The 23,550-nt window shown below is 44.7% G+C and overlaps 1 protein-coding gene and 1 long non-coding RNA gene across 2 annotated transcripts; one reads left to right on the plus strand and one right to left on the minus strand.

The window, feature by feature from the left end:
- The first annotated feature begins 6,699 nt into the window (after positions 1–6,699).
- Positions 6,700–19,836, plus strand: LOC124189958. Its single transcript, XR_006872734.1, has 4 exons — positions 6,700–6,852; positions 7,047–7,263; positions 19,329–19,430; positions 19,629–19,836. It is a non-coding gene; the product is annotated as an uncharacterized LOC124189958 (long non-coding RNA).
- Positions 13,833–17,624, minus strand: LOC124189923. The gene has a single exon (XM_046582442.1). The coding sequence runs from the start codon at positions 17,030–17,032 to the stop codon at positions 14,492–14,494; it is 2,541 nt and encodes an 846-aa protein (XP_046438398.1). The 5' UTR covers positions 17,033–17,624; the 3' UTR covers positions 13,833–14,491.
- Positions 19,837–23,550: the final 3,714 nt, after the last annotated feature.

Below are 23,550 nucleotides of genomic sequence, written 5' to 3' on the forward strand. Positions count from 1 at the left end.
TGTGTATATTAACAACGCCACCCTATAGAGAGAGAGCGGCCTTGTGCCCTGCTATACAGCTTGGGTTTTGTATTATACATGTCCTTATCTGGGAATCTCAACAGTCTCGGCCAGCAGCTTTTTCTTGTGGGGGGGGGGGGGAGAAACAAAAAAAGACTTTGGACTTTGGTTGTTTTTTCCCCCCTCTCTCTGCTGGGCTTATTTTTATGTGCTGTAGTCACTACGGGAAACAAATGACCGTAGAGGCCATGTAAATATATGCCGTGTATTCGACCCTATAGGTCCCATTGGCTACGGCGTGTAAAAAAATAAAGTTGGGAAATAATAAAACAAAATTTCCTGTAAACCCGAAAGGCAATTAAAATGTTCCAAAGAAATGTATAAATTTCTTAAAGACATTTGATTTGTTTTTTTTTTCGTATGGATATGATTATTATTTGATATACGAGTCCGCGCTTGTGTATTGCGTGTCCCGGCCGGTTCACGGAGTTTATCGACGATATCGAACGGCCGCTAATCCGATCTGAGCGGCTGCGGCGGCTGCGACCCAAACGCGAAAGAAATGAAATGCGAGGAGGACCGTGAATATATAAAAAAGGCCCTGCAAATTACGGAGAATCCAATCAGATGCGCACATGTACACACGCAAGCCTGGCTGGGATGATGTGCTGGTAATGGAGAGGTTGGCCAGTCTTGTCAACAGCCCGAAACAATTCGACGAAAGAAACCGAGAATCCCGCGCGTGATGGTGCTGGAATTTCATCCCTTTTTTCATTTTGTTTTGGCCCATCAGCCCAATGTCATTGTCTTCTGTCCCCCCGTTTTGCTTCGGTTACTTGACCATTTCCTCTTTTGTTTTACGCCTTTCAGCTGATCCACAGCACCAAAAGAAAATAAGAAAAAGAGTCGTGAATTTTATAAGCGGAATTGAAGATTTGGCGTCAACCGTGAAATGGCCACGGTGATTTGAACGCGTCCGTCGCTGAGCACAACCGTCTGCTGAGAGGGTACACGGGGTGTATTAGACCTTGGGCTATTGTGGCTAAGATCTGTGAAACCAAAAAAAAAAAAAAAAAAAAATCTATAGCCAAAACCAAGCCCGAATAAAATGCAATTTGATCACGCGGGATCGAAAAAATTGAAAAACCACGGGCTGACGATATCGATCTCACGGTACTGAATTTTTAAAAAAGAAAAAAATCTAAAATTGGCGAGCGAATTATCATTTTTCCCACTTTCGCTTTCTTCTCTTTTGAACGCGTTTGTTCGGTTGGAGACTCCACGTCGTGTTTGCGTCTAGATGGAAATGAGAAAGAAAAGAAAAAGAAGATAAAGATCGGCGGCTGCTCATATCGCGACTATACGTGATTCACATCAAACGAAAGTTCACAAGAGACGACCCAGCAGCAACAGCGTGTGGAGTTGCCAGCACTAAAGAAGAGGTCGCGTCTATATAGGACCGCGCCGCAATCATCCGACCTGTCTGACCTCTTTATAGACATTCTTCTTCTTCTTTTCTCTTCCCGAAAAAAAAAAACAAAAAAAAAATTTCTTTCAACATTTTTTTTTGTTTCGAATCATGGGAATCAAATGCGCACTGGTGATTAGACAATATGTAGTAGTATAGTGTCTCTATATATTATTTCGATTCCTTTTAATTTTTAATTAGACGTTTCTTCTTTCATTTGTACAGATTTTTTTTTTTTACTTTTGGGTTCATTTATTCTATTTGAATCCATCCGGAAGCCGATGGCTTTTTTCTTCTTCTTCCAGTAAACGCAGCAACTGTACATTTTTCGAAATAGAATAGGCTAGAGGCTAATAGGTATGTGCTGCGCAGTCGGTTTCGATTAAACCGTGTCATTTCCATGCCAATGTTTCATTCTTTTTCCTGGAGGCGCTTAGATTTTCTGCCCGGCGCGTGAACGATATGCTCTTCAACACGTTCCGCGAATCTAACCGAACGACCGCGTAATTCTAGCGAATCAAACGAGCTGCTGACTGCTGACTGCTGACTGCTGCTGCTGCCGTCATATTTCTTGGTGCTAAATCGATTTCGGCGAAATGGATTCAGAGATAGAGAGAAAGAGAGAAAAAGTGAACCGTTGTTGGTCATCACATCGTTCCATAACTGGACTTTTTCTTTTTCCCGAACGGACGAATACATATATATACTGATGATGATGCTGAGTGGACTTTGGGCGATAAAAACCGCACGCCAGAGTTCAGAAAAAAAGAAGAAAAACCCCGTTCGTTTCTTTCTTTCATTTTTATTTTTATTTTTTATTTTTTCTCCAAAGTCACAAAAATATCAGATTCAAACACGGTTATTATCATTCAGCCTACAGGCTCTGAATATTCATAAAAAAAAGGGTCTAAAGAACATATTTATTTATCTAAAAAGTGGAGAGATAAGAAAAGACCCTAGATGCGTGTACTTGTGTATCTACGAGGGGAACAGGTGGCGGCCGAGCGGGAGCAGCCGCACGCAGCCTCTTTGAAATATCAAACAAGCGATGCGTGTGCTGTGCAGCAGCGCCGTAGATCTCTGTCTGACTCGAGCGTGTACCTCGGTCCCAAAACGGCGTGAGCTCTGACCATCCATCACGTCTAATTGATGCCATTGTATAACATATAGACGCTCGGCCGCTGTATATTAGATGCCGTGCCTATAAATCTCACGTGAACATGAGCAACGCTGCTCGCGAGACGGCCTGATGCTGCTCAACTCTGTGTGGAGGAGATGGTTGCAGCAGCGCGTTCCGGCAGCTTGGGAAACAAGGATCACGACACCTGATTCAACTTCTTCTTCTTTTCCCCCCCTAGAATTCAAAGATCATCCATCTCTATATGTAGTTGGTACATTGAAGAAGATGTATTATATATATTCTCCGGGTTTATTCCACCAAAAGAAAAAAGGAAATTCTAATAATTTACTTCATTCTATGCCCCGTTACAAGAGTAATTAGACCGCGCTCTACGGTGTTACAGGTTATGATTGGTGTACGCAAGGGGTTGTTGGGAATCTACCGCGGGTGTCCCGGACAAGCTGCTGGGCCTTCTTCATAATCAACAAAATACAAACAAGAAATAAGGTGAAGCAATCTCACGGAGGCTGCTGTGTTGTGTGAAAGAAAAAGAAAAACTGATTAAAAATAGAACTGCTGCGTACACATCCATTTATGTGTAGCTCAGTTATTGTAGACTGTTTATTATAACGTCGAGGGGCCGGTCAAATCGATTCGGCACGGTCCAACACATTTCTTTTTTCAACAACAGAAAAGAAAAAGCTTGTAAATCAATAAAGTCTATAGGTAATATTTATATTTATTGATAGGCTGAAATAGTCAATCTATACAAGGAGAGAGAGAGACAAGTCCTTCATTTTTTCCGATTTGGAATTTTTTTTTATTTATTTCATGTCTTTTTCATTGGCGATTACACGCGGCCGATTGTTTATTACCGTTAGATGATTTTCTCCTCGTTTCCTCCTTTTTTTTCCCCCTTTTTATGTGTCATCGCCTTTTATCATTTTCAATTTGCTCTTCTTTTCCGAGCGTCTTGTTTGTCCGTTGTTGTGTTTGGACGTCAGTCGATATAACTGTCCGCGGCCATTTACCTGGCCGACTCTTTCTCCCATTTCGGGAGATGTTGGGAGTCCATCCTCTTGTGAGGAACGACGTGAATGTACTGTTATGGGCCACGATGAAACGGCCATTCAAACAACAACGTTCGAAAAATTGGTGAAGAAGAAAAACACAAAAATCATAAAACAACGAAATAGGAAACAATGGAGATGAGAGGATAGAATTGAACCCATCAGTGTCCAGCAGTTCCATTCTTATCGAATTGGCCTTTTGGTCCATCTCTCTCAGCTGTTGTGTCCATTGTCCGGCCATTTCAATTAAGGAAGGAATCAAAATTTTCTTTTTTCTTATTTTCCGGGAATTTCAATGATACATTCCGGTTAGAAACTGTCAGACGAAAAGTGTACGGTGTCACAGCTTGAGGTTTTCTGAGGCCGTCTTTTTAAATGGCAAATCTAGTGTTATATACCACCGGGGGTGTGTTATTCTATTCCGTCTTATCTCTTTTTTTTATTTTCTTTCCATCAGTCGTTTTGCCTATTGTTTCACTTTTTTTGTTGTTTTGTTGTTGAAATCGTTCAACGTGATAATAATATTACTGTACTTTGTATTTTATCCCATTGAGATAAAAGAGGAATTCAGTGATGGAAATACGGCGAAAAAGCTATTAGAATAATAAGGAAGATGGCAATCTTTATTTTACATATAGAGGCTGTTGATCGATGACAACCCGTTTATGCAGTCCCGCCTTGTCTCCTATTTTTTTTTTGTCCCGATAGGACGCGCGGGACAATGGGCCGCCCAACGGGACCCGTAGCGGGTGACCAGCAATAATCAATGGACACTTATTATCTCTCTCTTTATTCTTGTAGATATCTATTTGTTGTTTTGTTTTTTTATTATATAGTAGTGTTACGTTATTCTTTCGTTCCCCTCCATTTAGCGTGCAAGTATCCAGCCACGTTGCCGGGCATTTCCAGTTTGGCCTCAAAATAATAAAAGCCAACGATCATCGTCGTTGCAACAGAGAGGCGTCCGTGACAAAAATACAATTCGCCAGTCGCTGCATATAATATCGAGAAAAATAAAAAAAGATAAATTGTGCATTTCTTCTTCTTCTTCTCGCTGCTGGGCAAAAAGGACCAGCAGCTCGGACAAACCCACGCGAAAAAATGGATAGAAGGAAAAAACCTAACGCTACTGTTATGGATGCTTCTAAAGGTAACAGGACTTTAGCCTGTCAGCCGTGAATTGGCACTTTGTTACAATTGGTAGATCCAACATGTAGCTAGTAGTAGTATGTAGCCATATCACGGTTGTATAGCAGCAGCAAAAGCCGAAAACCCTCTTTTGGGATGCTGATGTTCAATTCGGAATGAAAAACCGGCCGCAATCTCATTTTATTTTTTTGATATTTTTCCCAGCGCGTATAATATTATATTAACAGTTGGTCGGCTTTTTATGGAGATGTGATGCAGAGCAAGAGAGCGGAATAATAATCGAATATATGCGGATGCCATTCGGCTGTCTGCGGTGATGGAGATCACCGTGGTGGTGGCCAGTTTTTTTTTCTCTTTTGAAAGAAACAAAATTTTTTATTTTCTTTTCTTTTTCGCAAAGGGTCCCGGTCGAGTTACTCCCGTCAGATGGTCATTTCGGCAACCAACAACCGCGGAAACTAGGAGGCACGAACAGGTTATATTTCTGTATAACAGATCGACTCCAATGTCTACCGTTGCCCCTCACAAAAAGAAAACTAGAATTGACCATTTTGAAATAAATTGGAAATGGCATTCAGTAATTAACTGGCAGAATTTGGAAAAGAGAAAAAAGAAGATAAATATGAAGGTTGATTGAAGCTGGAGGCCATGTTTCCGCTCGGTTGGGTTCAACCCAGTCGGAGCAAACGCCGGTGATAAGCTCCAGTCAAGAGTGAGAAAAACCAGACTGGGAAGAAGAAGAAGAAGAAGAACCGACTTGACTCGCAGATAGGCTGGGCGTTCTATACGGCATTATATTAGAGGTCCTTCGCCGGGATTATTGTCACGCGGCAGCAGCACAGCAGAGAGAAAAAAAAAAGAAAACGGGAACTTGACGCGCCGATGAGTTGTAAAAGCGAACCAAGAGAAGGTCAATTACACTCCTCCTAAGAAAACCATTCAACCTGCCATTCGTCGCCTTATTTCTTTTTCCTCCCAGATTTTTCTTCTTTAACCGGCCCAAAGAAACCTTTCATCTCCTTTCGAGACCCTCGTATATAGACATACCGGATGCACTGGAAGAACAGGAAGAACAGCCGGTCATCTACCCGATGCGCCAGCAGACATTTTCCAGCAGCTCCCATCAACTCAATTTCAAACACACAAAAGTGTTGGCGTATCTTCCCTTTTTAATCCACACCCGGAATGACGAAAGTTTAATAATAAAAAAAGGGCGACACCTTTCTGTATAGTGAGGGCGACAATGGTAAATAATAAGAATGCAGAGCAAGTCTAGAGGAACGGCGACATTGTGATCGTGTGTAATCGTTTTTCTTATTATACAACAAACACGGTCCATCGCCCTTGTTTTTCTTCTATCGTCTGCTCAACTGCGTCGTGGCGAAAAATTTAATATTCAAAATGCGATCTGTCGAATGTATTTTTATTTTAAAAAAAGAACTGGATTTAGATATAATGGATCTTGTCGGATATAGGGAGGGGTCGATTATTAATTGTTTCTATCGATATCTTATTTAAGCACTATGGCTAATTAGAATATTAGTGTCGTCTGCTTACGTCTCGTTTCAAAAGTTTCAACACAGAGACAAAAGAGACCAAGTTTATGTTTTAGAATAAGATTATTACAAAGAAAACAGATCAACTTTTTTTTTAAACGTGGCTGCACGAAAATAGTGCAACAAATAAAATGATAAGAATGTGATTGTCGTGTGAACCCTGGTGTCGCGACTCTCCATGCTCTCCACTCCATGCTGTTTGGCAGGTAAATCTAACTAAAGAAAGCAAAAGGAATGATATTGGGGGATGAAATAGAATTAAGAGTTAGACCTGTTCCATGTGTGTTAAATATTAATTCCTGACTAGCATAATACATGTCCCTTGTTGATTCATGGAAGTTTGTTTGCACTAGCTATAACCTTGAAACCTTCTCCTTTGTGCAGATTTGAGGCCTGGAGCCAGCCATCTCAACAAAAAAGCATGCAAGTTTTCGCTTGTGCTGGTATTGACCTGTCAACAGCAACCATCTCACCATCACCACTTGCTGGGTAATGATTTTCGATACTTTGATTAACCTGTGACCTGATAGGTATTTTAATGATGCACAAGTGAATTACATGGAAACCTTCAATTCTCTTGTTCGTGAACAATCATGGTTTACCCACTGTGCCAATTTAAAGTTTTCCAAACTTGTTGTTTCTTTCAAAATTTTTTCGTAACCCATTTTTGATTTTGCATTTAGATAAACAGCATCCCGTTTGAGTTGGAGTATCTACCCAGGATGTCGGTCGAGTTACGGATCTCTTCTTCCCCGTTCTTGAAATGTCATCGTGTACACCCATATCGAGTGTGGGTGAATTCACGAGGACCACCTTCTCCTACCCCACATGGTGGATTCAACTTTTCTGCGGATGTATGGAGCACTTGTGGATGCCTGGCCGTATTTCCCGGGCTTAAAGGTAGGAAAACTGTTTCTCTATTCTTCCTTTTTTGACTCTCTGGTTGCTTTGTTTTTTTTTTAAATCGTGACATAGCACGGAGTACGATTATTCCTGAGCTATGCGATTGACTGGAACTGTTTTCTCCTGCCATTTTTGTTGACTCAGTTTGGGTTCACCTCGTTTGTTGAACGACTGGAGATCAGGCCTGTTTTTTTACCCCACAACTTTGTCTGTGCTTTGTATAAACAATCGAATTCGAAAACTTTTAACCACTTTCGGCAAAAGTGCAACTAGGAAATGGTATGACCAAGAGGGACCTGCCGCCACACCGGCACCTCCTCGTAAATATTTAACGTTTTCCTTTGAAGAAATGTTCGAAAACTCTCATCCAACTTTTTATAAGAAACAACAACAACAACAACAACCAAATTACAAATGATAATCGGCGCTCATCAAGTGACTTTATACACACACACACAGGCAGGCAGGCAGGCTGGCTGGATCTACTTTTATGTCAGACTGTATATAGAAATGCACGTACGGTCGAAGGTGAATTTGTCGTCGTTTTCTTTCTTTTGTGTAATTTCTTTGGGTCGTAAAAAGATGAAAAGGGAAAGAAAGAAGAAGAAGAAGAAGAGACTCAACGACTGGCTTTAATCCCCTTTTTTTAATAGTTTCGACTCTATTACGGCAACGACGCGCCGTGCCAGAACTGCCACACGGCCTCTTCTTCTTCTTCTCCTTATGCAGCCAGAGACGCTAAAAGGAGGGATTGAGGTTGAAGACCCTCGTGTGTTCCACTTTCGACCTCTGCGGCAACAACCGGAGGAACAGCAACAACTTGCTGGCATCTACAGCAGAGCCAGACACAAAAGGGGGGAAGATAGGAAGAAGAAGAAACAAACAGGAACACAACCCCGTTCGTTTGGGTTCGTGTGCAAACGGGCCCGGCACCCATCGTCGTGAGCGCTGCCGAGCTGTCACACACACACATCTCTCCAAAGCTGATGCTATCATCTCTCGACTGAATTTGTTTGTTTGCTTTTATTTATCTCCATCCTACTACGTATGTATACGATGGGGGTCTCTTTTGGTGCAGGCCATGCGTGTCTCTGTCGGAGAATGTCGTCCCCATTGCGCCGAGTGAAAATCATTCAATATCTCCGGCTAAACACGTTCAAACAAAAATAGTTGGCGCACGATTTTTTCTTTTCTCTTTTTTACTATTTTTTTCTTTTTTTACACTTTGTGCGTGTCGTGTAAAGTTAGAAGAAGAAAGAAAAGAAAAACACCCGGAAGAAGAAGAAGAAGAACGTGATAAGAAAAATGCGTTTGGCTTATAACCGACTCTTAATTTCTCTCGGCGCTGTGTGTGCTGTCCTCTTGACAGAAAAATTTACACGCACAACTATCAGGTGCTGGGACTATTTATACGAGCGCATAATACAGTTTCCTATATAGCAGTAGGAGCTGGAAAAACTGTGTGTACATGCTCGGCATTGACATCATCACGCAATGGCTAATTAAACATGTCTGCGGGGTAGTTTGGTTTAACGGTCTCGGCCCATTTCTTATTCTTACCTTTTTCGGTTAATTCTTTGGCTGTTGTTGTTGTTGTTGTTGTTGTTGGTTTTTGTTTGGCGTCAATTGCTCCGCAGAGGAGAACGTCTGGAGGCTCTTTTCTCCGCATATAAAAAGAAAGGAGAGAACACCCCCCTTGAAATATTTCAATTTCTTCGTTTAAGAGTTGGTGTAGCAACAGTCAAAAACAGTCAGAACCTCTTTGGAGGTAAGCCCATCAGGCGTGTGCGTTCCATGGGGGGGAAACGGTTCATTTGGACGACCAATAAAATAACCGACAAGCAATTATTCGTGAAACAAACGGATTGATAGATCTCCATAAAGAGTATAGACAACAAGAGCACAAGATGTTTTTCATAGTCTTATTTTCTACCTTTTTGGGAAAAAAAAACAGGTAGAGAGACACTCTGTACATATATTAGAAACAGAGGGCACATTTGTACCGTTGCTCGCAACCAGCACCTCATATTCTGTCTGAATCCATTTGGGGGGGGGGGGGGGACGGCGTTTTTTTTTTCTTTCCCTTCGGCGTCGTCGGCGTCGTCTCTTTTTATTTTTCAATAAACGGAAGAAGAACAACTCCGTATGCCGGCGTGAGTCTTCTCAGACTTTTTTCCTTCCTCCACCCTCCTTGTGTGTCTGTTAAACTCCAAAAAGGAACGGATGAACTTTTTTTTTTTCTTGTATTTTTCCACATCGCTCATTTGCTACGCGGTCGCAGACACACACACACGGCTCCGCTTCTTCTTATGTGTGTGTGTGTGTACCGTTAGGCGTTGTTATATCCCGGCGTATACGGAGGGGAAAGAAAAAGGGGGCCGCCACCTAAAAGGAGCTGCTCTCACGATCGAATGGGTCTGTGACCGAGATCTTTGACGTCATCATCATAGGAAAGAAAGAAAGAAAAAAGACATACCCGACAACAACAACACGATCTTATTCTTGAGTCTTAAACTGGAAATTATATCAAATCTAGACTCGAACCAACTAGTAGGAAGATTTTGTCTTTGAGGTGATGGTGGATTCCTGAATGGCGGCGACCACCGCCATCGAAAAAATCTCGGCAGCACCACCGGTTCTATCTATTGCTTTTTGGGAAATTGTTGTTGTCTCCTATATAGTAAATGGCGTTGTTGTTTATCCTCATTCTTTCGCCCAGGCGCGTGATTCAGACACATTTCTTTTTCCATTCCAGTTCGATTCGACCGGCCAATAGAATCGAACCCGTGTGGTCTCTCTCTCTCCTATAGACCTGGGCAACCTCTGCGATTGGGAATCACGAAAATGAGGAGGAAGAATCTTTTCCAAATGGCGTCAGACATTATTTTCTGTCTGCCAACTAATGAAAAATGTGTACTTAACATATTCTAGGCATTTTCTTACGACATGTACGACTCATTCTATCCATTCATTCGATACTTTTCAAGTGTCTTCTCGTCTGAGAAATGCGCCAAAGACGTCGAGTCACGCAGGCCATCAGGTCGGGACCGCGCTTGTTGCAGGAAGAAGAACCTGGTCGGTCCTAGTTCTCCCATTTTTGTGTGGGTCGGTCAGTCGATGCTGACGGGGTCTTCTCCATGTGTGTGTGTGTCTCTTTTCTTTTATTCTAGAGTGTCCTTTTTTCTCTTGATGGGCAACGCCTGTGCCAGTCCCGGGTGGACACACAACAGGAAAAAAGGGCCAACTTGTATTCTTCTTTTTTTCTCTTGTTCATTAAAAGCCATTATTGGGTGGACTGCTGGCCATACAAGGAGTCCCATAGGAGAGATGGCTCTGTGTGTTTCATTACCCTCGTGACCAGATAGCCTCGTCCTCCGCAACAGGAGGAGGAAGATTCTTTTTTCGTGTTTTCTCGTCTTATTTGGGAGAAAAGATTTTTTCTTCTTTCGACTATAATGTAATCATTCGATAATAACTAGGCTCTCTCTCTGGTATTGGGCGTCCTGTTGGTCCGCCCGTGTGTGTGGGGCGATTACGCAGAGAGTTCGGTTGGATAACGAAGAAATTTCGGGAGAGAAAAAACGAAAAAAATATAAGGAAATGGAACGCGGCGGTGCGCGCTCATCTGCCCCCGCTGAGATTTCCTTCTCCTCCTATTCATCGTTTTTCTTCTTCTTCTTCTTCCTTCCTTTCTCTTTGTCTGCTGTGTACATTTACCGTAGTGCGTCGTTCGTTGGTTCGTTCGTTCCTTCCCTCGGCGACTGAATAGAAGAAGCCGCTCGATTGCTCCCACGGTCGACGTGGGATTTACCTGGGCGCTCATCAAAACCAGAAAACAACAACAAAAAAAACAGAAGAAGAAGAAGCGAACGACCTTGTGTGTGTGTTTTGCTCGGCGCTGGATGCAATCCAGCGACGCCCACACGCCATTTCAAAGAGGAACGCAATATGCAAGCCAAAATGTGCCATACAGAGATCCTTGGCCAGCTGAACGAATACCTTCGTCCCGACATTTTTTATTTAAAAACTATTTGTAAGACGAAAAGGCGAGTACTGTACCTGCCTCATTTTCTGCCTGTTGCGTGACAAGGCGGCGGCCGCCCCGGCCGTGACAGAAAAAGACTCCGACCATCTTCTTCCCCCTAAAGAAAAAAAAAAACCAACTGCGTGATTTGTGAGTTTGGCCATCGTCTAACAAAACTGATGGCAAAAAAAGAATAAGGAGACTCGCCAAAGTTGTTTTTTTGAAAGCGAAAAGAGAATGTGCTGTGTGCTGTGTGCCAGCTCAGCTGACGTCATGCCGACGCATCGGCACAGATGAGGTACGAGTGTGAGTCGCGGCCGACGCGTCTGCTGATTTATAATTCAGGCATTCACTCACGAATCTCTTTTTTGGCATTGACTTATTGTTTCTCTTTCTCATTTCTTGCTGCTCGTTTTCTTTTTGTCTTATCCCTCCTCTCACTTGGATTGTGTAATGCACATACAGTCGGTGGTGGTGGCGGTACAAAGACAAAATGATGAGACGAAATAAATAATCCAACGGGCCAGCGCTTTTATTTTGTGGCCATTTTTTGGCCTTTTGTTGTTGCACCTTTTTCTTTTCATTAAGACGATCGCCCATATCGTCTCTTTCTCGTATCATCGTCATCCGGGTTCTTGTTATTATTGTTGTAAGCCAGTTGAAGGACGTTAGAGTCTATTATATACGTAGGCAAGTATTTAAAAGAAGAAGAAAAAGTCTTGGGGCTCTCGAGGTAGAAGGATGATGATGGCACTGTGCGTCAGGTGTTTTTTCTTGTCGGGTGTATACAGTGGTGGTCGCAGCTTCAAATCACCTGTACGTATGTACCTTGTGCTGGCAGAAGCGGGAGAATAGGTAGCCATGAAAAGAACATTATGAGCGCAAGGAAATTATCTCTGGAAAAAGAAGAAGAAGAAAGATGCGGCACCGAATGTCTTCTGGGCACGTCATGCAGTGGCAGCTGCTTCTGCTGCTGCTGCTGTGAGGCCTTGGATTTTTCTAGAAAATTACATCACCCCCGTTTCCTCATATACCCACTACTACTATATATAATACACTTGATGTGTATTAGATTCACCGGGAGGCATATAACCTACAGGGGAATTAAACTTACCCCCTTTAGGCCTGGTGCTCGTGATGGGCCATCACCAGTTACACCCTCGATTTCTCTTCGCCCCCAGCAGACCTTCAATCTTTTTTTTGTTTTTTTTTTCGTTCGTTCGTTCTCACCGTCATCATTCTCCCATATAGACACACACTTAAAGAGATGAAGATAATGACTTGGATGCACACAGCAGCTGATAATGAATGCGCAAACACTGCAGGTGTATATATACGCAGTGGCCGGGTCGCTTGACGTTTTTTAAATATTTTTAGACGACGAAGACGACGGACTCGACTTGCTTGTTTATCTTGTTATCCACTCGGATACTACATCATCTCTGCTGCTGCTTGTTCTTCTTCTCCTTTGTGGAAACGAGATTCCGACCTTTGAGGTTGTTTGTTTGGTTGTTTGGTTGTAGATGTGGAGCTCCGTCTTAAGATGGTCTTGCACGCGGGCAAACGCCTATATAAAAGGACGGACTGTGCTGGAATTGAGGTGACCTACTCCGCTTTTCCACTTCTTCTCCCTCCTGGCTCATCCTCTTCATTTACATTGCAGTCAAAATAACTACACGAAAAAAAAAGAGAAAATAAACTGGAGAAAATGGTGGTGGTGGTGGAATGAAACCTGCTGGATGGGATGCTGGGCTCTCGACTGACCCCGCACACATCACGGAGGTACACAAAGGAGCATTTGCTCGGGTTACGGTACTGTGCAAACAACAAAAGATAATACGACGACGAGTCTTATCTCTTCAACTTGTGCATCCAGGGCCAGCAGCACATATTAGTCTCAAAAAGAAAATCGAGGTCTAAAGAAATGACAATAATAAGCACAGAGGGGAGGGGGAGAGAGAGCTAGGATATTTTCTACGGATCAGTGGCTGCTGTGAATGGCTGGCAAACGATCGAATATCATTCAAAAGGTGAAGAGACTGGGGCATACATCTATAAGCTGCTGGGCGGTGGAAGCCACAAAACAGCTGTGCCGGGCGACTTGATGGTTATATAGTGGCATAGGTTCTATTCACATTTTCCCCTTTGTGTTGTTCAGAATTCTTTCTTTTTAGTGCTGCCTGGATGGTTGACAGTCTCCTTTTTTTCCTTGTTGAACGTCACCTGGGCCCGGCCGCTATACAAACTTTGTGGAAGAGAAGAAGGGACACGACGATGGATGTCCAAGTGTCAACTGGAGATCTTTTTCTTTCTTTCCGTACCGTAGAAATGCGCAGTTTCAACTCCCCTCGTCTTCCACTTCAAAAAAAGTTTCCATCTCTTTTTGAGAAGGAAAATAAAATGTTCCTCTAATCTTTTCGTGTACATCCCAGTTTTCCGAGCGATAAGATAAGAAAGAAAACTGCCAAAGAAAATAGCCCTTTTTCTTCCGTGTGGGTGCGACGACCCAGTTGTGAAAAAAATGCCATCTTTTAAGTCTGAATACATCGAAATCGGAATTTATTTTATCTTCGAATTGCAAAAAGAAAAATTACAAAACAGAACCCAAGGGTGGAACAGGCGAATTAATAAACAGGGAAACAAACAAACAAACGAAAAGAACAAAAAAAAAATCTCTGGAAAAATAAGGGGCGGAAGTGGGTACACAGTCACAACGAGATTATTTATTACACACACGTTCGCGTTTTTCTCTTTTTTAATTCTTTTAAATTAAGTACAAAATGTCTATCGTCTGGTTGTGATCCTTTCCCTTTTTTTCTTTTTCATTTTTTTTTAATCTACAAAAAAGTTGACTCTCATGACACGAAATTCAGAAGAAGAAAAAGAAACAACATCAGGACAAGAATCCACATGAAACCAAATTTTTCACGACCTTCCGGGCGATTCACGACCGCCAAATGTTGTGTAGTAAATTTATTTTATTTATTTTTTTAAATTCTAGTGGCATTCGTTATATTATTAACGTTAAAGGTTTTTTTGGGGGGGCTAAGAAAAAGAAAATTTCAAAATGGAACCCGGAAACAACAAAAAAAATCTGGAAATGGAAGCAAACGGAGAGGGACATTAGCGAGCAGAAACAAGGTCACAGGCAAGAAAATGTTGTTGTTACAGAAGGTGGTTGTGTTGTTGTTGTTGTTGTTGTTACAGGTGGTAGAAGATGGTGTGCTTCTTGGTTGTTGTGTGGCTGCTGCTGGATCCATTTCCGGTGGCTGTATTGAGCAGGTGGTGGTTGGATCCGGAGTGACGGCGCCGGCCCGGAATTTCCCGTTTGAGTCCGGACGTTCGGCTGGAATTGGAGGGAATCACGTCGGCCACCACCGTCGGGTGCAAGTTGATCTTTAGCGGCGATTTGACGTTGTTGCTGCTGCCGTGCGAGCGGTTGTTGTTGTTGTTGTTGCGCTGGTCGCTGCTGCTGGCCCGGCCCCACAGTAGGTCAGTGAGGGAACGGGGTCGATGCAGCTGGAACAGCCGGTGTTGAGAGACGGGCGGGGCCGAAACTTGTCGCATGTAATGATGTTGTTGGTGGTGTTGCTGGGAATGGTGCAGCCGCTGCTGACTGCCGGCCGGAATGTGGTGGTGGTGGTGGGGTGAGCGGACGGCCGCCGATCCCGCCGATCCGCCCGAACAACGACCGCCACTCTGGCTGGATCCCAGCGTGTCCGAGTCGGCGGCCGAGTTGGCCAGCAGGAGGTTGGTCATGGACTTGTATCGGATGTTGAAGAGCGGCGACGGAGTCAGCGACTGTTTGCTCTCGGCCGGACTCAACATGCCCGGCGAACGGTGCTGGATCACGACGGCCGGATTCTTGCTGTACAGTCTCTGGCCGGCCGACACCGAAGGAGCCACCCCGCCGCTGGCCAGGGCGCTGCGTTGCCGGTACATCCGCGGCTTGGCCACCGGTTCCGGCGACGAGTTGACCGTGATGGTCACCGTCGTCGCTGCCGCTGCCGATGACGAGTTGAGGTTGTTGTCCGTCTCTTTCTCACCCACTGCCGGGCAGCTGGCGACCTCTTTACTGTAGCTGTTGATCCGGTTCCGGTGGGTGGGAATCGTCTCCAGCGGAGGTGGGACCGGCTTGACTTGTTGATTGATGGCCTTTGTTGGCTGTTGTTGTTGTTGTAGGTTGTTGTGATGACTCGGGTTGTTGTTGGATCCGTTTTTATGGCTGACGACTTTGTTGTAGAGGTTGCGGCGCTGCTCCGCCTTCCGGCCGCTGGCCAGGCGGTTGGATTCGTTGAAAATGTCGTACGTCGACGTCGACGTCGTCGTCTTCAAATTCTTGGGCAGCGGAGCGAAGCCGCGGATGTAGTCGTAGATCTGGTCGATCTCGTCGTACTCGGCCGGAAGCTCCTCCTCATCCGCATCCAGGCCTTCCTCCCCTTCCGGCAGCTCCGCCGTCAGCGAGTGATGCAGGCCGTTGCTCATCGAGTTATCCAGCAGTCCGGAATTCTTGTTTTTGTGGCTGCCGCTTCCGCCGTGACCGGTGATGGACTGGATGAGGTCGGACGTGCTCCGCCGGAGCGGGGCCAAGAGAAGCGGAACGGGCACCCGCCAGTGCTGGCCGTCGAAGCGCAGGTTCTTGCTGAAATGGGCGTCGTAGACTTGGATGCGATCCGACAGAAGTCCGTACTGGTGGAGGCAGCGCTCCGTCATCCGGGCGAACTCTTTGGAGGCCTTGAGGCTCTGCCGGTTGACGGGCAGCTGGAGCTTGAGCGAAACGGACGGCGGGATGATGACAACGCCCGGGCCGTCTGGCGACGTCTTGCCTTGGTTGACGCCCAGCGGCATGGCCACGATCATCTCCTCGCGGAAACTGGCCAGCAGCCTCATCTCGTAGCAGAATTGCTGGCCGATTTTCAGGCCGGCCGGAGGGCTGCCCGACACCATCCGCACGGTCAGCGGCAGCCGCTTGTTGAGCAGCGCCCGGATCCGGTGGACGCCGCTGATGCCTTGCTGGTTGTCCTCCTTGGCCACGACGCTGAACTTTGCCCGCATGTCCAGCGGCAGGTAGACGTGGTCGCCCCTCGAGTCCAGGCAGTGCAGGAAGCGCTGGCCGGACGAGATGGAGGAGGAAGGAGACGACGACAAACTGCCGCCGCTGCCCGTCACTTCGCCCACCAACACGAGCAGCTCGCCGGCCGTTAGAGTCCGCGAGCGCTCGGTGATGTTGACGTGCTGGCCGTCGGTCGACTTGTGCGTGTTGGCCTCTGTCGACTGCTGGTAAAAGACTTTGAGGTTCTGACGGACGAGGCAGGAGTCGGGGAACTTGCGGGCCAGCTCGGTCACCGACTCGATGCCCCTGACGGCCCGCCCGTCCTCGTTGAGAATTTCAAAGTAGCCGTCGAAGGTTTCGGGTATGGCCAATTTGGGTCCGACGTTGACCGTCTTGTGGTTGTCTTTGAATTTGAGGCACTGGACGGCCAGCCGGAGACTGGCGCCGGCCGAGGCCACCAGGGCCGTCGACGACAGAGACGGATTGGGCAAAGAGGGTGCGCCCAGGCCCAGGTAGGAGCCCTTGACGATGCGGACCAGTTGCGGCAATTCGCCCGACTTGACGACGTCGTGCAGGTAAACGTGCGGCGACTCGTCCGTCTGCTGCCCGCAAGAGCCAGAACTCTGTCCGCCGCTGCTGCCACTCCACCTGGCCGTCGTCAACAGGATGGCTCCATCCGATCCGGCCATTTTTTCTTGTCTCTTTTTTCTTCTCTCACGAAAAAAAAAAACAAAAAATCCACGACCACCACACCGCACGTCGTTTTTTTTCTTTTTTTCTTCTTTTTCTGGGGGCCGGCCGCACGATCTCACGAGTTCAACGACTCGTCACCATGCGGATTACCCTGTCGGGAGTAAGAGAGAGAGAGAGGCTAGGGTGGTATAATCGATCACTCACCAAACACTCGTCTTTCAATCATCATCATCATCATCTTCTAGTGAAAATCTCCCCCAAAATGTTTGTCTTAAATTTTTCACGAATCCTCTTTTGGCACCGTTCAACTCATTCACGAAAGAAACATTTTTGCACGTTTCACTTGCACAAACTCACGTCGAAATTTTAAAAACTTTTGGGTTGAAAACAGACAGGTGAGTTGTGTGTGTACAGGAAGAGAAGAAGGAAAGAGAGAGAGATAGAGAGAGAGAAAAAGGGGGGGAGGAAAAAGGAAAAGAGCAGCAGCAGCAGGTTGGTAGAGAGAGAACTATCTGAGAGGACGGCCGCCAGCCAACTAACGGACTAACCGCGACCGAGGCCAGCTATATACTACTGCTGCACTGCACAGCACTGCAATCGCCTTATTTTTTTTCTTCTTCTTCATACCAACGGCAGAGGGAGAGAAGTGGTATGGGGGGGAGAGAGACAGGTAGATTTCGCTTCGGGCGGGATTGAAGCCCGAGCACCTTCATCACGGTCATCCGCCCCTTGAGGGCGGCCCTCCTATCTCCCGCCATTCCTTTTATTTTTATTTTTTTTATTTTTTGTGATTTCGTATTTTTCCTGGCCAGACCGCCGAAATGAAAAAGAAAAAGAAGGTCCTCATCATCACCACCACCACCACCACTGGTTACGCTTGTGTAGAGAAAGACGCTGTCGTTCAACTCTCAAGTACGAATAGATCCCGACCTTGTCTAGCGCTCAAGTCGATTTTTTGTTTTCCCCCCTTAACTGGCGGTTTGGATATTGGCCATCACGGCCGCAACCAAACCCCCAACGATCCGTTGAGAGCCGGACGGAACCCTGGAGGACGTTTCCAGTCGATCGGAGGTATCGAAATATGTAAGCCAATATCATGTGAGACGATCGCAAGGTTTTCATTCGTACGCCGGCGGATTATTTATGAAACGAGTTGCGTATTTTAAAAAGAAGAAGAAGAAGAAGCAGAGGCCAAATTGTTCCGTTTTCTGCACTGAATGGCGTCGAGGCAAATGACCGGCTATTATTATAAAGCGTCGGCTGCTGCTGCTGCTGTTGATGATGGCCGAGGAAAATAATTACGTTGGCCAAAAGATCCAAAAAAAGCGGCGAAATGGATCGCCGACATCATTAGGAAATAGTATCAGCGGTGGCTCACATCCACATGAATAAATATCGGCCGTCTGGATTGCCTCTAACAAATTTGCGTCGACTAATAAGGAGGGACGCCATTATTTCCGCGTGGAACAATCGGGACCTGTGTGTGTGTGCTGGAACACGACGGAAAAAGAAAAAAGGACACGAGCATAAAAACGACGCTGAACAGAGTTTATTATTAAAAATAAACAAGGAAGAAGAATGGCTGGTCTATACGATCCCATTATTATTATTCCCTCTCGGCTTCCAACCGGGTCCTGGAGGGTCTCTCATTGTGGCGGTCTAAACTTCATTTTCTGCGGGTTTCGTGCCAATTTTGGCTTTTTTCTTGTCACTGTGATAGGGTGTGGCTCGGTATTATTTGATAAAACCAACTATTAGATATTCAAATTCAAATAATCCCGATTCGTAAAGCAATTTTTGTTTGTTTGGGTTTTGTTTTTGAGCGGTTTGGTTTTAGGGGGTTGAGGGTGGTGGTCGATTTTTAATTTCGATCGATATCTTTTTTAAAAAATGGCAAATTCGAAGAGTGTCGTCTGCTTTTTCGATTTCAAAAGTTTCGACAAAGAGACAATTAGAGACGAAGTTTAAGATTACTAAGAAATCGAAACGATTACTTTTTTGGAAACGTACACACGTGGCTGCACGGAAAAGAGCATAACAAATAAAACTACAAAATTGTGGTCGTCGTGTTAACTCTGGTCGAATTTCTTTATACAATCGCTTCATACACAGTCCATGCTTTTTAGAGCAGGTAAATACCAAGAGTTGAAATTGAATGAGGCTTAAATAGAAGTGAAACCATTCCAAATATGTGAAGTGTTAGTGCTTGACTGGCATTAATCATAAAACCACCCTGTCGATGCATGGCAGGTTGTTTGCACTATGTAACCTTTTCTTCTTTTTTTTTTTCAGATTTGAGGCTGAGCCAGCCATCGTGACAAAAAGATGTGCCAATTTTTCTTGTGCTGGTATTGACGTGTCAACAGCAACAATCTCACCATCACCACTTGCTGGGTAATTGATTTTCGATACTTTTTATTAACCTGTGACCTGATAGGTATTTTAATGATGCACAAGTGTATTACATGGAAACCTTCAATTCTCTTGTTCATGAATAATCATGGTTTACCCACTGTGCCAATTTAAAAATTTCCAAACTTGTTGTTGTTTCTGTCAAAATTTTTCGTAACCCAGTTTTGATTTTGCATTTAGATAAACAGCATCCCGTTGGAGAACCTACCCAGGATGTCGGTCGAGTTACGGATCTCTTCTTCGCATTTTCTTGAAATGTCATCGTGTACACCCATATCGAGTGTGGGTGAATTCACGAGGACCAACCCTTCTCCTATCCCGCCTGGGGGATTCAACTTTTCTGCGGATGGATGGAGCACTTGTGGATGCCTGGCCGTATGTCCCGGGCTTAAAGGTAGGAAAACTGTTTCACTATTCTTCCTTTTTTGAAAACTATTTGGTGGCGTTGATTACAAATCGTAAACAAGGAAGAAGAATGGCTGGTGTCCCATCCCATTATATAAAAAACTAAAACTTGCGGGAAAATTAGGCGACGTGGGGGGGAAAAAATGCACGTGATGTAACAACAGGCACACAACAACAACAGAAAAAAAAGAAACGATAAAAAAAGTGTGACCGTTTCTTCTTATCTCTCCTGCGGGGTGTATAGTAACTCCCGCGTGTAATAATTCCGCTTAGGGCCACAACATGCAAATGTCGAGCGTCGTAGATGTAGAACGTTGGGTTGTATTGTGTCGGGAAAGAAGCGTGACCGCAATCGGGAGCGAGATGATATTACTCACTGGCACTGCTGCTACCATTTCCTACTTTACTCGCCTGTTGTTGCGTTGCTTCTTTGTTACCTTTTTTATTTGACGTGAAAGATATTTGACTATTTTTTTTTTTTTTTTGGCCTTAAAGAAAAATTTTCGGACGTGACGTGGCGGGAAAGAAAAAAAAACTGGTCCAACCGACAAATCCAGTTTTGTTTTTTTCCCTACACGCTAGCAAACAGTAGCGATTTTTCGCCAAAATGCCGAGCAATCACATTTTCCAAGTGTTTTCTTTCATCTAAATCTGTCACAACACTTGGTATAGCGCCTTATCAATGCCGAGGAATTTCTTTTTCCAACCCATTTTTCACCTTTTTGCTGTTCTTCTTTCAAGGTTTTTTATTCCCACCGCATTTAATGACCAAAATTGTGCAGCCTATCTGGGTGGGAGAAAAAATCAAATTTGAAAAAAAAAATTTCTTAAAAAAAAATAAAAAACGCCCAGTGTATCGTGAGAAACCGGTACAAGGTTACGTGCGGTCATCATCGTCTTCTAAGGGTGGTAACAGAAAAATCAAAATCGATCCTTGTGTGTGTGTCTATTCGTTCTCTTTTTGGGTTTGCTACCCCCCGAACGAGAAGAAGAAGATGGTCATCATCATCCCTGGCGAATATAAGTATAGCTTATGGGCCACTATATAGTTTCGGCCGTCATTAGAGACGGACAGAGACACACACAGGAGTTGTATGGTGTGTGTGTGTGTGTACTGCGGGCGAGCAATAATCACAAGACGGGGGCCCCTCCTTGTGTGTCGGCACACGCACCTATTTCGCTTTTTTTTTCCATCCATTTGTGCTGGCCGGCATGAATAGACACACACAAGACACAGCACGCGCTGCTGAGGCCCCGACACAGGTGCGCAGGGTCGTCTTGTAATGGCCAAGATATTCCATTCCGCATGGAATATAATAGAAGAAGGAGAGAGAGATGGATGTACGTACGCAAGAGTAGAGCGTCTGTGTGTGTTATTTACGCCGTACCCTCATCTCGTCGGCAGATGCGCAACGAATTAAAAAAATCTCCTTTCGGCGAATCAGTCCCAAAAAAAAGATGGAAAACCTTGGAACAGGTTTTGTTATTTTATTTTGTTATTTTTTGAAGAGCGCGCCCAAAAATATCCCGCCACAACGAATCACAGCGCAAACATTTCGGATAAGATGATGGACTATCGCGAGTCGTCGTTATATTACGTGTATGTCATAGTGTCGTTCTTTCCGGCTCGTCAGCAGTGTGGGCTCATATCAAACTGCGGTCACCGGTAAAATTATAACGACGCACTTCCATCACCGGAACAATGGCCATAAACATGTCGGGGAAAAAAAAACCGACCGGCGGATTTTGATATTTTTGTTTTTGTTTTTTGTTTTCTTTCGCGTTTACCAACAACGGGACTTTGTTTGGAAATAATTTTTTTTCTCTCTCTCTCTCTTTGGCTCCTACTCTACTGCAATTATAATGCTGGGCTGGTGAATTCCGGATGCGGATATAACCCCCTCGTTTGCTGTCCGCCATATCTTTTGTGTTTTGTCATTGTTCTATAGCCTCGTTTTTTTTTTACGTTAAATTCCTGTTGCCTTTCGGGTTTATCACGTTCGAATTTGGATGTAGGAAAAAAAGAACTGGGGGATTTTTTTTTTGTTTGTTGTCCGTTCGATCGGCGGCCGGATGTACACGTTGCGCCACTGCTCCGAAATTGCCCCACGGATCCCATAGGACAACAAGTTTTTCTCGTCGGTTTTCTTTTAATTATATTTCCCAACTTTTTTTTTTATTTCATTTGGTTCCCCCCGATGTCGGTTACATCGTTTTCGTTTCAGCGGCTAGGGAAATGCGCGTTGCATGTTTCCGACTACGGTCCTGAACCAATGACCCACTTCGACCCGGGTCCAAAAGAACGTCTGCTGCGTCTCTACGGAATCGGGAAATCGCAGAGACGGGAATAGCACAGGCGGCACGGGCACGACCAGCTCTCAGCTGTGGAGTAGGTCACAACGTGAAGCGACTAACCAAATAAATTATTCCGAGCAGTTAAAGAGGATACAATCAGAGAAGAAGAAAAAAAAATTGCGTTTATATAAGGAGAACGAGATTTGACCCCCCTTCACGCCTATCTCTCACGCCTTCAATTCCGTATCGGGAGAAATAACAGAAGAATAAAGCCGGAAGGAGAATGTGCTGCATACATTTTTTAGCTTTTCTATTTCAAATTCGCCAATGTCCTTAATTGTAATTCGTTTCTTTTTTTGTCAATCACGATAGCCGATCGGAGGTATGCGCTGTGTGTGCGTGAGCCACTGGCGATAACCGGTAACCCCTTGAACACGCGGGAAAAAAAATCAAATAAGGCGGACAGTATAGCTGGGGGTGCCACGCCTTTTTCTATCAATATGGCCAGCTGACGTACACAGAAAGAGAAAGAATCCCCGGCCACACTATCTAGATTTCGATTTTTGTGTCTAAATATTTTTTTAAAAAATCGGACGAAGGAAAATCAAACCGCGCCAGGGTTCACGACCGCCAAGCTCTGCCGGAACTCAGGAGAAAGGCGGTGACATTCCTATTGCGCCACCAAAAAATCGGGCGACCAAAAAAAATCTCACGAAATCTACAAAGTGGCAACCAGTGCCAGGTGATATTGCAATTGGTGACGTCAGATCCTCCAAATAGCCAAAAGTCCCCCCTCTCCTCAAAGAATTTCGAGAAGAAAAAATAAAGATGATTCAAAACGACCATCGGGATCGTGCAATGATGACGAGTTTATCGTTCAACAATTTCAGGGTTACACGGTATAGAAACAGGACGCGTTCAACGACCGCCAGCACAATACATACATACATCTAAACATACGTTGGGAAATGGTTTTATTTCTGTAGATGTGTGCCTTTATCGTTTCCATGCATCAGGATAAATCAAAATGCTGCAGAGGAATTAATTCATGCGTCGCTTTTTTCCCCATTAAATCAGGACTGCACTTTTCTGTCTTTCGATCCGGTTTTCCCCTTTTCCTTGAGTTGTAGCACGACGGGAAAAAGTTCCCCCAAAACGAAAAAGGAAAAGTGGATGACGAGATTATATCCTGGATCCATCAGCACAGCCGTTGCGTCATGGACGGTCTTTTGAGCTGGGCTTATTCGCTATAGTATACGACTCGTCTTTTCTTGTTGGCTATCGCGTTGATATGATTTCTTGTTCTCGGCTTTTCTTTTCATTCCGGCTAGAGGAGCTCCTTTTTTCAGGTAATTAGATCCCGCAGTGAGACATTCCCATTCACAGTTTAGGGCAGCAGCCG

This window comes from Daphnia pulex, chromosome 1 (assembly GCF_021134715.1).
Source record: "Daphnia pulex isolate KAP4 chromosome 1, ASM2113471v1".
In the NCBI taxonomy this organism is placed as follows: domain Eukaryota; kingdom Metazoa; phylum Arthropoda; class Branchiopoda; order Diplostraca; family Daphniidae; genus Daphnia; species Daphnia pulex.

Excerpts from the sequence above, each read along its gene's own strand:
- LOC124189923 (XM_046582442.1), bottom strand. The coding sequence starts at position 17,032 with ATGGCCGGATCGGATGGAGCCATCCTGTTGACGACGGCCAGGTGGAGT.